At 39.7% G+C, this 16,966-nt stretch overlaps 2 protein-coding genes across 6 annotated transcripts in view; both read right to left on the bottom strand.

The window, feature by feature from the left end:
- Window positions 1-16,966, bottom strand: part of LOC138026424 (adenosine receptor A1-like) — a 20,781-nt gene extending 3,815 nt beyond the window's left edge. Inside the window, exons 1-2 of one of the 5 annotated variants that reach the window (XM_068873773.1) lie at window positions 16,289-16,966; window positions 3,722-3,809 (exon numbers count right to left, since the gene is read on the bottom strand). The gene's annotated coding sequence lies outside the window, so the exon portion shown is untranslated. Of the gene's footprint in view, window positions 1-3,721; window positions 3,810-9,549; window positions 10,895-11,743; window positions 12,330-16,288 lie in introns of those variants that run through there. The other 4 variants (XM_068873775.1, XM_068873774.1, XM_068873776.1 and 1 more) reach the window with 4 other exon arrangements.
- On the bottom strand, window positions 4,706-9,542 carry LOC138026423 (D(1A) dopamine receptor-like). The gene has a single exon (XM_068873772.1). The coding sequence runs from the start codon at window positions 8,088-8,090 to the stop codon at window positions 6,888-6,890; it is 1,203 nt and encodes a 400-aa protein (XP_068729873.1). The 5' UTR covers window positions 8,091-9,542; the 3' UTR covers window positions 4,706-6,887.

Raw genomic sequence — 16,966 nt, 5'->3', positions numbered from 1 at the left:
TATCACGAAACGCGACAAGGCGAAACCAAACTTTCCGCGGTTTTCGGTCATCGTGACAGTGCTAAGCAGTTCAGGCACGCAACCGGCGCTGAGGGCGGCAATTCGTACAAGCAATTCACAAACGGTTTTCTTCTGCTTCTGCTTGGTTAAAAATATCACGGAGAAGATTTTTAAATTAAACCCCTCCCGAAATTTAGCAATACCTGAAAACCACAAACTTTTGGCACCAAATCAAAGATCTCGCTTGCATTACTTTTTTAAACTAAGCTAAGACCACCCCCCCCCCCCCCCCCCCCACTTTTTTTTTTCGTTTAGTGTCGAATGCGTTTCCTAATATTGGGTCGGTCGGTCGGATCGAAAAAAAAAACAAAAACCTAAAAAAATCACAAGAAGTCTCGGAATAGGAGGCCTACTACGTCAGCATCATCGCTGCGGAGCCTGAAAAACAACATGACGTGAACCCAAAATCAATATGGGGGAAAATTTGGTTGATGTTATTCTAAAATTAAGACAAACTGGGAAAAAGGATCAACCATGGAAACTCCTATGCGACATAAAAATGGTTTAACTACGTCGTTACATTGTTTTTTGAAAATGGCAAAAATTTGGGTCGATCGGACGACGCTAGACGGAAACAAAAGAGGATGGCCTAAAGACAACTTTAGAAATACTTTGTTCCATATTTTCGGTTTTTATGGTAAACGTCCTTTCTCAGTTAAACGTGTGGTATGGAGGTGTTGTTCAACAAAACAGATTCCGTTTAGATAAAATATAACTACTGACCTTCGGAGATGAGGCAATACGATGATGCTACACGGCTTTTGCACATTGAGTGCCATCAAACAATGTTGTTTCTTTTATTATAACACGAAACTCTATGGAAAGCTCGTTCAAAACACGAAACAGTTAGGTCTATTTTGTCGTTTGCTAAGGCAACACATATCAAACAAAGGATGCTTGTCTTTCTTCAAAGACAGCACACACTTAGAGAACACCTGATAATAAAAATGAACAGACTGAGCTAGTATTTTAGGGCAGAAAACCAACTCGGCATAAATTCAGTGTGTGAGGCTCTAGTCCTAAAGTTTTCTCTAACAATTTCAGCTAAAAATTCAAATAGACACCTTTCCTTCGCTCTCCAAAAAACACACAAAGAAGCTCGTCCTGAAATTGCCACGACTTTGTCTGTTAATTAACACTTACTTGACAACTACTAAAACCAAGATGTGACAAATTCTGTACGTATGGAAAGTTATTATCCATTACCAAAACACATTAGACTAGTGGCCATTGAATAGTGCGTCCAAAAGTGATTGCCTAAGGTGAAACGTGCGACGGCACAGCCAAGTTTACAATCATTGTCTTGCACAAGCATATAAACTTACAAAAAAATCTCCTTTTAATTTTGTTTGTCTCGTCTTAAAGTTTCATCGATTCAGCAATGTATTCTTTTTGTCTTTGTCCCCCAAATTTAGGGGCCGACCATTTAACTCTTGAGGGGGGGGGGGGGGGGTGATTTCTGGTCAGCAAGTTTTTTTTTTCTAGCAACCTTGGTGGGCAGGATATTTTTTCCCTCGTATTTGCTCTGCAGGATATTTTTTTTCTCTCCTCATTTCTCTGCAGGATTTTTTTCCTCAAAAAAGTGTCGTGTTTACATTTACAGAATGTATTTAAATTTACATTGTGGTTATTGCAGTAATAGGTCTAACATGGAGCTGCAAAGCCTTAAAATGTTGTAAGCTATACAAAATCATTCTTGACTGTTGTATAGCTACATGCTTTCGGAATGTCATTCTTTAGAATCATTTAATATTTGTTAATTATCTATTGTTATCAAGTGAAGCTATGATCTTTGCAGTTATGAACGCAATTTTTACAATTGCGTAGAGAAGCCTGAAATTCAGGACTTCAACGGGGTTTGAACCCGTGACCTCGCGATTCCGGTGCGACGCTCTAACCAACTGAGCTATGAAGCCACTGACGTTGGGAGCTGGTCATTTGTGGGTTGTAATGGTCCCGTGAGGAATGAATTGGTTAGCGCGTCTCACCGGAATCGCGAGGTCACGCGTTCAAACCCCGTTGAAGTCCTGAATTTTTCAGGCTTCTCTACGCAATTGTAAAAATTGCGTTCATAACTGCGAAGATCATAGCTTCACTTGATTTCATATCCGCGGTTCATATGATTCATTTCATATACCATTTCATCATTTACCTATTGTTATGTTATTATATTGTTATATGTTGTCTTATATTATATAAGACATTGCAAAAACCTGATATTTCAATAGAAAGTAATAACATGAAAATGCTTCGGTTGAAAAGATTAAAAATGAACAAATTATTTTTCTTTGTCTAATAAAACTTGATTCTTCAAATACAAAAAATTTACCTCCATTACTGCTTGTGATAAGCTAACGAGGTTGGATACAGTGCGAGCCAGCAAGCCAGAAATCCCAATAACCGCAAGCTACCTAAGAAACTGTAGGCTAACTGTAGTGCTAGGCTAGCCAATGTGTAATTTAGGCTAACCGTAATGGCTTGCATGATTCCTATGACTTGGAGCCATGTGAACCGCGCAAGCAAGAAATCCCTTATCCCACATTATAAGGGCAAACCGCAAGCTACCTAAGCTAACTGTATGCCAACCGGTGTGACGTTTAGGCTAACCAGAGTGTTAGTTAGGCTAATCAATGTGTCATTTTAATAGGCTAACCAGAGTGGCTCGCTGGCTTGCAGATTATCCGGAATGGTTGCAGTTTTGCTGGGATTTTGTAAAGCCCCCCAGGAATGATGAAATAGCTTTGCAACATTTTTTTTTTCTTGCTTGCAGCAATGCAAGATTTTTTTTTCCTATTTCATTTGTGTTGCATGCAATGTTCTTTCTTCCAACAAGCGCTTGCAGGAATTTGTTTTTCAAAATCACCCCCCGTCAAGAGTTAAATGGTCGGCTCCTTATAGCCGAAGTTTCTCTGATGTTGTTGTGTTCATTTGAAACAATGACTAAAAAGCCTCGAGGGCATAAGCCACAAAAATATGTACGTAAGTAAACTGATCACGCGCCATTGCCTTAGTGTAAACAATCGCGGGGCACTAGCAAAGAGCACTGTCGACATCTCCGGGTTATAGGACGTCACTTTGTGGTTCAATATTGGGGAAAACGTCGACGCCTTTCAGTTTTATCGTCCCGAATGACTTGTCAAAAGCACCAATTTCACTTTTTTTCTAATATTTCGCTCTTAGTTGAACTCTTTAATAGGTGATTTGGTAAAAGGCGCTTGCTCTCGAAGGATAAAAATCATGCGATGAAAGGTTCTAAACGTTGGGAGAGACACGTGATGACGTTCTCCATAAGCCACAGATTGTCTGCATTTTACGTTGTTGGGTCTTGCACGGCAAAGCATGGAAAGGAAATGCACAGTGTCATTAATGAAACGAGGGCACAAAGAGCAGCTTTTAGCCAAAAAGTGAAATCCTTTTGATCAAAGGTGTACTGGTCTTCAGTGTCTCGTGCGCATTAAAAATCATCGCCGTCCATTTTCCAACGACCTACCACTACCAGTACACTCTGAATTCGACCGCACAAGATACATGAATGCTTAAAAGAACCATAGGACTTCATAGAAAGCTCTACCATTCTGACGATCATTTTTTCCATTTGTCATGCACCAGGACTCGTCTGATAAAGAGCAATATATGGATTGAATTGAAAACTAAAAATTACCTCTAGGTCGTCGTGTTGTAGCAGTCCGAGCAAAACATAGCCTCAACTTTTTCTATGTAAACGCGTATCACCCGCGTTTCAAATTGTCCTGAGGATCATGAAAGAAAAAAAAGATAATATATCTGACAATATCTGTCACATCTGATCAATGGCTTGCACTAAATCCGAAGGAGCTCCATGTCGGACACGTATAGGCTTGGCTTTTACCCGAGCGAAAACATATATTGGCATATCATTTCACAGGCTTGAAGGTTAATGGACAAAGTCACGGTTGACGAATTCTAGGAGATGATGAAAACAAGTGACATATAAAGTCTAATTTTCCTAGAGTCTTCAAAGCCTTCATTTGCTTAGGCAAATCAATTCACATAAAAGCATCTGTTTCTTCCGGTAAACGTGTTAAAAAAACCTACACACGAGACTGATCATGAAGCGTTGAGAAAAAAGCAAAATACCTTAGATTACAGGCGCCAAATTACAGAACTAAAGGTCATTTAACGCTCTCTTATTATAAACTTAAATCAACAGATACTTAAATATCCCTAAAAGAAACGTAAGGAGAGGTTATTTAAAAAAAAAATGCTTTTCATTTATTCATTTATGATGCGAACAGAGTCTGTGATGTTTGCGGTTTTAACTGATTTTCCTGGTTGTTGATTGGTGGAAACAATTGAGTGAAAGCAACTGTTTGTTTTGCCGGCAAATTGACAAGTTTTTACCATTACAATTTGATGTTCATTATTGAAGCTTGACTCTCTCTCTCTCTCTCTCTCTCTCTCTCTCTCTCTCTCTCTCTCTCTTTGTATGATTACATTAAATACTTTTAACAAAATAATAGAATTCCTCCTTAGCTAGGAATCACAGAATCACAGGTGTTCATTTTGATTTTAATAATAAGGATATTTTGATTCATGAGTTGCTAGAATGACCAGTGACGTCATCACTTTCAAGCTAACACAAAAGAAAACTTGTTTGGTTTGAAAATTTTGTCCAATCAGAAGCGTGGTGTCCATTCGTTAGCTTACTGTATTTCCTCGTGATTGTCCATCTAATTCATGATTATCGAAAAGCTACAATTCTATTTTTTAGTTGGGGGAGGAGGAAGGGGGGAGGGGGGGGGGGGAGGAGGGGGTTGGGCTATTTAAGTTGTTCTCGCTTCAACGTTTTTTTGCTGTTCCACCCGACCACCAAGACGTTTTTCCACGACTACGATCGGAACCCTAAACGTAAGGTATCGACTGGCATTGTCTCGATTATCATAGACCTCTTTGATAATGGAGGCCATATAACTGATATAAAATGCTACTTCGCGCTAATATGCCTTTGCTGACTACCTACCTCAGACTCGCATTGTCAGAAATTCTGAAGGAGCGCATTACGTACTTGGTATATATTCCGTACTTGATAATCATAGGGCTCTTTCATAATTGAGGCCATATAAAATGCTACTTCGTGCTAATATGCCTTTCTTGACTATCTACGATGTAATAAGTTTCACTGAGAGGTCATTTCAAATACGTTTTGAATACCCGCGGCAGACATCAAATACAATACACATCAAGATTACTAGAGAGGTTTTGCATGGCAGCCATGTTGCATGGCAGGAACAATAGATTCTTTTTTCCCAACGGAACAAATTTTCTTTCTAATGCAAAACATTTTCATTGTTCCTGCCATGCAACATGGCTGCCGTGTAAAACATATATAGATTCAAAAGAAAACCTTTTTGCTACAAAAGCGACCAGAATTGGCTTAAGTTTTCATCAATAGAACACTAGAGAGCACCTAAAACAACCTGACGTCACTACACACTTAGTAACAGCTAATACTTCGGAATTAAACCACGAACAAATGAGATTACACGGATCAAGCCCCGGACAGTGCAGCCAACCGCACGTCCATGGATATACATTCACCGACGTGAAATGAAGAACGTAAAAAGAAATGGTTTGACTGAGCAAAAATGACGGAGGGCAAAATGCCACAACAAGAAAGCAAGAAAGCGTGCACCGCCCGCCATCTTCTAAGGTGCTAAAATAAGATACAGCAGGATTTTTGTTTTTCTTAAGTTAAGAACTGTGCATTAACCTTCTCCTTAACGGTTTCAATCTATCATTGAAGCGTTTCACGTTTCCGACACTGATGCTGAACAAACAAACATGTATGCTGAGTTTTGCTTATCTTTTTTTCCAGCAGTTTTTAAATGTTTGAAGGTTAAGTGAGATCGAGTTGTCACTCCGATTCGCATCAAGCTTTAAAAAGAGATAAAAATTCAAACGTTCTCGCCGCTTATCAAGCCTCTTCGTGACTGTATCTGTCATTATCAACTAATTAGTCTAATTGCATTCTCCGCAAAGTTGGAAATGAAGCCCAGCGCTGGACTAAAAAAAATTGCAATGGTTTCGAAGGCCTGTCAAAACAGCCATGCTATAAGTATTTTCATTTGCGAAAACTCCAGTCACTGGACGAAGTGTTCAAATCGTAAAAACTGTAGCTGTGATAGCGCCCCTCCTCATTCCCCGCGCGGCCAAAAACAGACTTGTTAATGTTGTCATGATCTTTAGAATATAAATATAGTTTACGTCATAGAAAGTGCGGCGTACGGGGTTTTATGCACGAGTTGTTTGTGTCAAAAACCCGAACGAGCGAGGAACGAGCGAGTGAGGGTTTTTGACACAAACAACGAGTGAATAAAACCCCGTACAAAGCACTTTCTATGTCGTGAACTGTTTATTACAAATAACATGAGAATTTTCATTAAAATAGTTTTCTGAACGCGAATTAGAAACAAAAACTCACTAACAATAGAACCAAAGGCAAATTTAATTTAATTCAATAACAAAGTACGATTTGCACGATTTGCACGAGATGCACGAGTGATTGGCATGGAAACGCCTTTACGCTTTCGTTGATTGGTTATACTTCCACATGTGAAAGAGCTGTACGCCATTCTGATTGGCTGTATAGGTTTTTTTCACATGTGAAAATAAAGCGTATAGATTTGTACAAATGAGCTTTATGGAATAAAATTCTCATGTTATGTGTAATAATAATGGTTACGTGATGTTTGTCGGTGAGAAAGTTCTCCACATTAATATTTCCATCTCCCCAGTTTCTACACATGCCCCAAAACAAGAGTAGAAAAACTGTTATCTTAAATCCCAGTCTACAGAAAAACAACACCACTTTGCTCGTTATTTTTCCAACGAGGATTTCGCGACTGCCTCATTTCAATGTGCTCTTTTAAGAACTCTTTTTGAGAGCATATATCCTGTCTCGATGTCCGCAGTTTTTCGATGGCGTTAAGGGATAACTTCGAGTCGGCAAATTTAACCGCCTTCACTTTTGTCCAGAATCCCGCGAGACTGCAAGGGAAAACTCTTTTGGCGATTTTAGTGATAGTTGACCGCATTTCCTTGTCTCTGTAAGCGTATATATAAGGATTAATACAACTGCTCGAGTACTGTAAGAATTTTAAGCATTTAACGAGATGTGCAAGACCCTGTCCAGAGGGCAAACATGTTAAACAGAACGTGGCTATCACAGTTACAACAAAAAAAGGCAACCAGGCCGCTAAAAAGACACCTGTAATTACTAGTACTGTTGTTGCAACGTTTAACTCTCTAACGTCGTTTCCAGGTGTCCTGCCACAATGCCGAAAATTTGAGCCGCTGGATAACCTCCTTCGAGCTTGAAACCGGCTGATCTTGAAAATACAACAATAACAAGTTGTGATTATTGCGAATGGGATTAGGAAGCAAAGTGTAGTCAGTACGATAGAATAACTTTTACTCCAGGTTTCCGTCTGCACCTGTAAAGGATTCAAACCGGTCATAACTGCCGCGCACAGCCAAGCAAGAAATAGCATTGTCCAGTACGACCGGAGAGACATCTTTCGATGGAACCAAGGCCATTGCGCCGAGATGAAACGCTCCAATGCAATAGCTGTAAGCTGCAGTATGGAAGCGCTCCCAGCAAACACGTCGAAACATATGTAAAGGTGGTAGACCGAGTAACAGTACACCACCATGATGTCCTCATGAGAGACTATAAAAGTCCAAACTGGAATTGCAAAAGTTCCAACTAACAAATCACTGCAAGCTAAACCAATAATAAATATATTCACGGCGGTTCTCAGCTTGGTGTTTAGAACGAATGCTGCAATTACAGATCCATTTCCCAACACGGTGAAAGGAATGAGAATCGAGTAGCATAATGCCACGGCAGCCGAATTAGCAGATGTCGCAAAAAGTGCGGGATTGTCACAGAACTGGGTATACTGACTGCCATTCGTTATCACGGGAAGTCGAGTTGGAAGCTCCAACGAATTGTTTAACAACTTGCCTTGTTGGGTTTCTGCTGTCGCCATTACCACAAGGAATTAGGAACGTCTAAAACATGCCGTGATTTTTCATCGTATTCGCACTTAACGATGTTCAAGGCTGACGGCAACAAGCGAAGCAAAAACAAAACATTTACTTGCTCCTTATGAAGTCACGGTTTCCAGTTGCGTTTGATTTACTGTATATTTTTTTACGCTGCGCATGAGCGAACACCAAGATTCTCTACATTCTTGTGTTAAGTGTGCTGCGGTCATTGAGGGTAATTGACTAAACAAATGACATGAATCATGCTGTTAAGTGATCTTATCTTAAAATGAATCATTAAAATATCTAAATGAACTTACATACATACATACATACATACATACATACATACATACATACATACTTAATTGACGGCTCCCCATAGGGGCTTTTCAGGGCCAATGAAACACAACGAAACGACAGAACAGAACAACAACTGTTAAGAATCCCAACTGGCTGGAGGCCGGGCCAGGAGGCAAACCAGTTGGCTTATTTACAAGTGCGGCTGGGAAGTTGAACCAGGGACTACCAGGATCAAATTCAACGAGCGGTCAGAGCGGGTTTTGAACCCAGGATCTCCGGATCTCAAGGCAAGCGCCCCAACCACTGGGCCACACTGCACACCCTAACCACTGAGCCACACTGCACACCCTAACCACTGGGCCACACTGCACACCCTAACCACTGAGCCACACTGCACACCCTAACCACTGGGCCACACTGCACACCCTAACCACTGGGCCACACTGCCTCCTCCACCTTAGTCCTACCACGAAAAACCAAACATTATTTCAATGAAAAACATTATCACAAAAACGAGGAGTTCGAAGGTTCTTTATCAGTTTGGGAAACGTTCTTCATAATTGGGGCATTAATACTTCGTTCAGTTTGTAAAAGAATAACGAAGTGAGGAGACAATTACGGAAAAGAGTCAGTGGTTGACATCGAGACCCCAGGTTAACATCCGCGCAGTCAAAGATGGCCTGGTCTCTACAGGTGGTTGTTAGCTTACGTCATTGGCGCCATGTTAATCGACAATCTGTCATTAGCTCTTTCTGTTCGTCCGCCAGCATGTGATTGATTGCAGAACAACAAGAACGTCACCCGAAAATGGTCTTTTCTCATTGCAATGATTTTTTTGATAATTGCAACCCGTGTGTGCAAACTGGATCGGCACAAGCGATTTTGACAGTACATGTAATACCGAAAAGCGAAAAATATCGTCGTGTTCTTGCTTCACGTCCTTGTTTTGAGGATGACGTCAGAGAAAATGCATCTAAAATTGAAAAGGCACGCGCGTATTGATTTAAATCTAAATTGTGGCACCAAGGACCAGTGTAACAAAAAGAAGCACCTGATACTGTTGAAGGATCACAGTACAACCACCTATTCCAGGGGTCTCATCAATGTGGCAACAACTGTTCTACATGCGCCTACTTATCTAACGGACAGAACACTTACACATCCCACTCTACAGGTGTACAGGTGAAACTCTGGCAGGTCTACAATACACCACATCGACTGCAACTCTAAAAACGTGGTTTACATGATCCAGTGTAAACGCTGCAAAAAACTGTGTGCATCGGTGAAACTACACGACTACTCAAAGACCGCGTCAACGAAGACCACAGACCAGTTGACAAACCTGCTAAACACTAGTCTCAGAACATTTCCTAACTAATAATCACACTGCTAATGACATTTGGCTTATTCCACTAGAACTCATAAATTCCACTCGCGATAGTATGACGCAAAGCTAGAGAGGTATACTTCATCTCACCAGAAGTGACACCCTTCAACTCTAAGACAAGACCTAGCCCATAGGTGGTATTTATCAAAATTCCTTTCCAACAATCACATAGTTATTAGTTTGTTCTCTCCCTATGTTCTCAATTTTCAATTGAATCATATTGCAAACTAATTTTTCGTTCTAATTGCAACGTACCATTAGCCAAAGACTATTAAGCCCCGTCTACATGAGCAATTTTTATTTGAGCAATACATTTGATCGTGTAGATAGCACAACAAATAATGAGGTTGACAATTCGCAGTTAAGTGGGTCAGCAATGCCCTTGGACAGCTGAGATAAAGCAGAAACAAGGCGAATTTGCCACATTCTGTGTCGAGTCGTCTACACGAGCAACTTTTCGTATTTGACAACTTTTATTTGTCACATAAAAGCTAACAAGCCAGCTTTTCAGCAAATACATTTGTCACATAAAAACTGGCCAAATTTCCTCGTCTACACGAACAAATAAAAATTGTCACATAAAAAATTGCTCGTATAGACGGGGCTTCACTTGTAACATCCAGTGCCTTTCGAAATATTGATATATACAACAGATATTCCTAGATTCTTCACTGTTTGATCAACCTTTCACTTCGTGTATTGTTTTGATCATTAAAATAATTGTTTTTGGTGTTCTTAAGAGGGGCTTAAGTATCTACGACGCGGAGACGTCAACAAGAAATTCATCAGACAATAATAATTAAATGAGTGTACAATTTCCCTGCACGTGCTTTTTGAACCTTTGTACATTTTGTTCCCGTTGTCCGTCAAGTAGCACTGATGGAAAGTTTCTAAATATTCCAGAGACCTCTCAAAAGATACTCCAAACATATACGTAGAGGATTAATTGCCACCCACGAATTTGTTCATCTCAAAACAAAAGACGTGATGTGGAGCACTTTTTTTCAAAAGCACTTTACTTAACATCATTGAATACATTTTAACACAGGGGCCCACACATTCGGATGTGTAGCCGATTGTTATTTTATCGTAAATGTACTGGATTTACCGTTTGCTTCACCTATAGCGATATATCGTTAACTATGTATGTAAATCAATGATAAATAAACGTTGAATTACCTTACCTGTGGTTTATATTCGTCCTTTTACCTCAAAAGCGGTTTTTTGAGCGATTTTGAATGAATTTGAGTTCGCCGTTGACTGTTCCATGTATATAATATAAACCACAGGTAAGGTAATTCAACGTTTATTTATCATTGATTTACATACATAGTTAACGATATATCGCTGTAGGTGAAGCAAACGGTAAATCCAGTACATTTACTGTAAAAGAACAATCGGCTACACATCCGATTGTGTGGGTGCCCTGTGATTTTAAGAGTAAAAAAAAAACCGGAAACAAAGGGCATGAACTCGAAGCACAGCTGGCGTGCGATTGACCCATCCTTAACACTTTCATTTGTATATATATCAAAATCATATCATTGACAAACTGACTCTGAAAAAAATCACCTAATTGAAATAAGTACACGTAGACCAACCACATAATTAATCGTATTCCACTTTTTTTTAGGTTTGTTGGCCGCCTTCGAAGCTTTATCAACGAAAAATGTTGCGTGCCATGAGCTTTGGTACAAACTCAACAAGTCCTAAGAGGTTAGTAACTTATTTTAATACGTAGTTTTCAATAGTTATCCTCGAAAGAGTCCACATACTAGAGTCCACATACTCTTACAATAACGCAACGCAAAGACCACACCAGACGACGAAAGCTGTGAGGATGCACATTGTAAAACCTTCTTAATCATTAGATGTAGCATTAGGCAACTATTCAAAGATATTTTACTCAGTTTTAAAATGTCCAACAACTGTGTAGGATTTCATTCAAAATATGAAAAGTTTTACCTGGCTTGACTTGTCCTTGTTCAAAAACTGGCACGGTTAGTTTTTGAACAAGGCCACTTGTGAAGGAAAACATTTGCTGGAGCAAATAAGTGAAAAGTTGTGTGTGTACATTGCCGAGAATTTCGCTTTGACAACTGGGAAGTTGAACTTTGTTTACCGAAGTTGAAAAAACTTTCATAAGATTTCAACCAACCACCAACCCCCAGTTGGCTCCATAGTTCAACTGCTTAATCAGTGTGCACTGGGTATCGCAGTGGTCGTAGTTTCCGTTCTCGTTCAAGCCGGAACGGCTTCAGTTCGGTACATGTCCGATGTAAATAGGAGCAGTTTGCGTGTCTGACTTTTAAAAAGGCACTCCGCGCTAAAAGGATTCTCAAAATGCTTGTAAGCGTATTTTGGCAAGTATTAAGACCTCAGAGATCCACCTGAAACAGACCTCTAGGCACCTCTTTTGTTTTGTCGTGTTTTCTTTGGCATGGCTTTTGATAAAGTTATCAAACACAGATTTTTGTTTCCTCTCGGCTTTCAGTCGAGTTTTAGTAAACAATTTTTTTTAACTAAACGTTTTTGTTTCAATTAAACTTTTTTGCAGCGAGGTTCTGAGCGCCGGGTTGCATATACTTTTTATACTGTACTTCCAAGCTAACGAGTAAACATGTTCTTTTGAAAGGCTCCCGAAAGACAATTAACAATGGAAAATACAACATGTTTTGAGGGTTGATAGCCACATGCTGGGTTTTTAGAACTACATCGTCCACTTGACGAAACAACAGTAAGCCGCAACTATGCAAGATTATCTAGAAGCATGACTAGAGCGATCAAAGCGTTGTCGATACTAATGGCATAGGGACGTAGCGTCCATATACGCACGTACGCCCGTGCGTACAGCTCAAATCCGGGAATCCTTATTCCACGGAGGCATTAATTTTTTAAAGTCATTATAAAATCGGGCCAAGTTTTTTAAATTTCGAATGAATTGGTGTTTCTCCGTATAAGTATTTCCAGTATCTTTTCATCAACCCATACAGGCCTGGCCAAACGGATCCAACATCATCCAACATTGTTGGACGCTGTTGAAAAGTGGCGAACGACAACGAGGCCAAACGAATGCAGCGTGTTGGACTCAAGGGTCTGGAAAATCTACCTTACATCCTTGGAAAACAAACTCACGCCCTGTTGGCGTACACCTTCAAAATCTCACGCTACGCCACTGTGGCAAATCTGGCAAATCTGATATATAAATACTTGATATTTTAGATCAAAATAACTAACTGCTAATGCTGCGAAAGGCGTGAAAGGCGTGAAAGGCACAACTTTCCGTTCGCTTCAGTTTGACCGAAAATTGAAAAGCAGATAGCCAATAACTCACATTCGGTAGCAATCTTTGTTCTCTTGAACCCTTGGAAGAAAAAAAAAGCTTTTAAATGTTTGGTGGAAGCGACTCCACCTAAATCTTCTGACAACCTTGCGGACAAAACTACATGCTCTCAAAGTGGACAAAAAAACAAATTCCTGTACAATCCGCAAAATAGGGGTAAATGGACTCCTAACAGGAGAAGTAAACTAACGATGCTAAGAAATGAAGCTGATCAGACGCAAGCTTTTGACGAAAAAATTTAAAGAGATCAAGCTTTTGATGAGTTCAGACGACCAAGTGTTCGTGTCCGTTTACGACATATATTTTTTTACAACCGCACATCTACATGTAGCGTTAGGGTTTCCAGACGGGTTGTTTGTCATATTAAGGTTATTTCTCGTAAGAAGACAAGGCACACTTTCGTGCCATTTATGGAAACAAGTGATGTGAAGCGATCGAAGGGATGGGTAAACTGCTCTTCAATCGTGTTTTGTCACGCATTCAGAGAGACCTACCCCTTCCCCAAGCCTCCATCGACACTTTTTGTCGATTGCGTGACAAAAAAAGGGAGGGGTCTGGGTGCTTGTACTCTTCGTGGCATCACATTGTGGACACAACTGGCTAATTGGTACGGTAGTTGTTGGAAACCTTAAATTAAACTACCGAAAAATTGGAGGGGCCAAGTAACCACATCAAGAAAGATTCATAGCTGGTGCACTTTTGGAAATATTACCTCTAAAACTCGCTTCGCCCCATTCTGGTCACGCGGACGAGTTTGAATGCCTGGTAGGAACACAAAGTAAGTCACTTTGAATCGACGTTCAAACGGCCGAGTGCTTTTAGTGTTTTCGTGCGTTTGGAAATCCAATGAAGCACGGCGCACGAGTTTATAATTTCAATCACTTTCTTCAAGTCAAGTATTTTTTGTAAGCCTCATGGTTGCTTAGAAGCATGCGAGAACTGTGAGCAAGCACTCGTTGCCCTTAATTGATTCCAAAACACGTGTGTTTGAAATTATTGATTTCAAACCACATGTGTTTGAAATTCATTAAGTGAATCAACAAGTAGTGTTTCATTGGGTTTCCGGATAAACCTTTTTTCCGCTGAGTCATTATTTTATCTCAAAATGTACAAGTTCATGGGTGACAATCTTAAGCATTTCGTCTAGCAATGGTCTTAATCAACACAAGTATTCGTTTTGCACAATATTTTCTGCAGTGGATACGGCCAAGATTAACGTTTTCCTTGATAGGGCGGTTTTTATCACTTGAGGATTTGCCCATGAAAAGGGAAAATAGAAATGAAAGTTGGGATGCAGGTCATTGCTTTCTTTGTTAGAGATATCACTGTACAAGTGTACTCGTGATGCTATTTTAATCCAACAAAACGAGACTTTGTCATATAATTCTCTAATCATGAGGACCAGAGATGTGTGTTGGGCGGAGGGTATACTTTTTGTACCTCGAAAACGTTTTTTTATCAGAAAAAAACTTATTTTAAAAGGAGGTTTTCACGTGCTGTCAACGCCGCCATGTTGGTGGACGAAAACAAAAGATCTCTCATTAGCCTCTTTTGTTCGTCCACCAGAAGTCGTACATTTCTCAATCAGTGTTATTGTGTCTCTAGAGGTTGGTTGAAAACGCCCTATTGATACAGGACTGTAATGACCAGAAACTAAAAATTTATAATTTTGGTTCTGAAAATTAAATGAATTTTGAAATCAAGATCACCGCGTAGATTAAATACTTCGCAGATCCATGTTAAATATACCAAGTAAATGTTAGGGGTAAAGAATAAGTAGACGGGGGCATTTTGTTAAAAATGTGTCATTAAATTTCAGAATTTCAGTCCGGCTAAAAATCTCGCTTTTCGTGGATTATGAGATCGCCCTATCTTGCTCGTAATTAGTTGGAAGGTTAAAATAAACACTAAAGTTTTTTTTTTTCCTGACATCAGCAACTAAAACCAAACTAACACATACTTGCCCCATGTCTATTCGTAGATATACAGATTTTCAGAGACTCAAACACATTTTGGATGTATCATTTTTGGGCTTACTGAAATTTAGGTGTTGGTTGTCAGACGTACCCATGCGTAGACTTGTGTTGTCTTAAAAAAAACAGTTCCAGAACAGTAAAATCCTGATGCTCCCTTCTTCCTGAGGATAACTGACGTCCGAAAAAGCTACATGTATAACTTACAATCATTCCTTGTCAGTAAAAGCCGATCTTTAAACATTGACAAAATATGATTATTGCAAGATTTGATGATGAGTTCCCGACCTTTTAAACAAACAAAAAACGAAGGGACAGATGCTCAAGACTTTGAAAGCGACAAGAAATAGTGCCGGATCTTTCAGGTGCCATCTTGGAATTGATTGAGAACTGAGACCGTGAGAGAGACGGGACAATCTCCATCATTTACTTTTTTCCGCTCTAAAGTCCATTTTCTAATCAGACAAGGGCGTTCAAAGGCATCATTTTGCATATAATCCGATAGCTAGTTGGATACCACAGGGCATCGCGATTATATTTTTAGCCCTATGCCGGGAAGGCCTCCCTTTGTACACTAAATTTATTTAATGTAATAAGCTCCACAACTAAAACACGGACAAGTTCGTTGATTTCTTCAATGACTAATAAACATCTTTTACCCCCAGATTCAGTAATGATTTTGCATTTTCGGCGTTACAGTATCAAAGACCTCGTGGCGAAAAATACGGGGGTATTTTTAGCGAACCTAAGTAGCTGCAAAAATTCGAGACTAGAAATCAATGTGTTTGGAATTCTAGAAATTCTTGAGAATATATTTATTTATCACAGTAAACTTGAAACAAATGTTGCCAGTGCTCTTTGTGTCAATCATCTCTATGCGAGGGCCATGAGCGAATGATTTGCAGGAACTGCAGATCTGTTACTTGGAAGATTTCGTAGGGAACGAAAGAAGATCAAAAGAATAATAAAAAAAATCTGAACTGCGGGTTCCTTGAGAAAAATTACCCAGACGGCTAGAGATATTTTCCTTCTATGATAATTACCCTTGGTGCTTGAAATTCAATTTCTACGTCAGGAACGCATAGAATCCTACACATTTCCAGTATTAGTCAGCATTCGATCCCACACTAAACGGAAATAATCTGATAGAGACTTCATTTTATCACACGGTGAAACAGCTTCTCACTTACGTACCTTGAGTTGGATTGCATAACCCTATTCGGTGAGATTTTCAGGCTTTCTTGCACAGACGCTCAAAAATGACGCTTGCTTGTTTAGGCTTCATTTAATACGCCCTTTAAGACCGTTTGTGACGTAATCCAAGGCTCAAATGTTGAATCACCTCGAGGTAAACAAATCTTTGGACTCAAACCCGCGTGGTTTCTTCTTTTCACATGCGATCAAGAAACCCTTTCCAAAGTAAGTGTTTTTTTAAGTGATTTTTACGAACGATCTTTTATGTCAGAGGATAGATTAAACCGATTTAGAACCTGGAAATCCCCACTTTAGCCATATTCACGCTGTGAGCTAGGCTGTATTTCAGTAAACATGTTTGGTAACGCATGCAGAACAATTTTCTACACAAAGAGAACATTTATCACACCACTACAGGTTTACTTTGGCGCAGAAGCAGGCCTAAACTTCAAGAAAATTACAGCCGCTACTATCGTGTAGTTCGAATGCGTGTGATAACTGTAGCTACCTTATTAGCAGGTTCTCTTAGGTCCTCGGACAAATTCATCCAAACGTCAACTTTTGATTGTTACCTCTTGTTATTTGTCCTTGGACGGATTAAAAGTTTATGTCTCCTCTCAGAGGAGGAATGAATAGTATCCCATAATGCATAGCGACTCCTTTTTATTTTATCAACTG

The sequence above is a fragment of the Montipora capricornis genome, chromosome 12, assembly GCF_036669925.1.
Source record: "Montipora capricornis isolate CH-2021 chromosome 12, ASM3666992v2, whole genome shotgun sequence".
NCBI classification, from domain to species: domain Eukaryota; kingdom Metazoa; phylum Cnidaria; class Anthozoa; order Scleractinia; family Acroporidae; genus Montipora; species Montipora capricornis.
This window is presented reverse-complemented; position numbering and strand designations above follow the sequence as displayed.

Excerpts from the sequence above, each read along its gene's own strand:
- LOC138026423 (XM_068873772.1), bottom strand. The coding sequence starts at position 8,090 with ATGGCGACAGCAGAAACCCAACAAGGCAAGTTGTTAAACAATTCGTTG.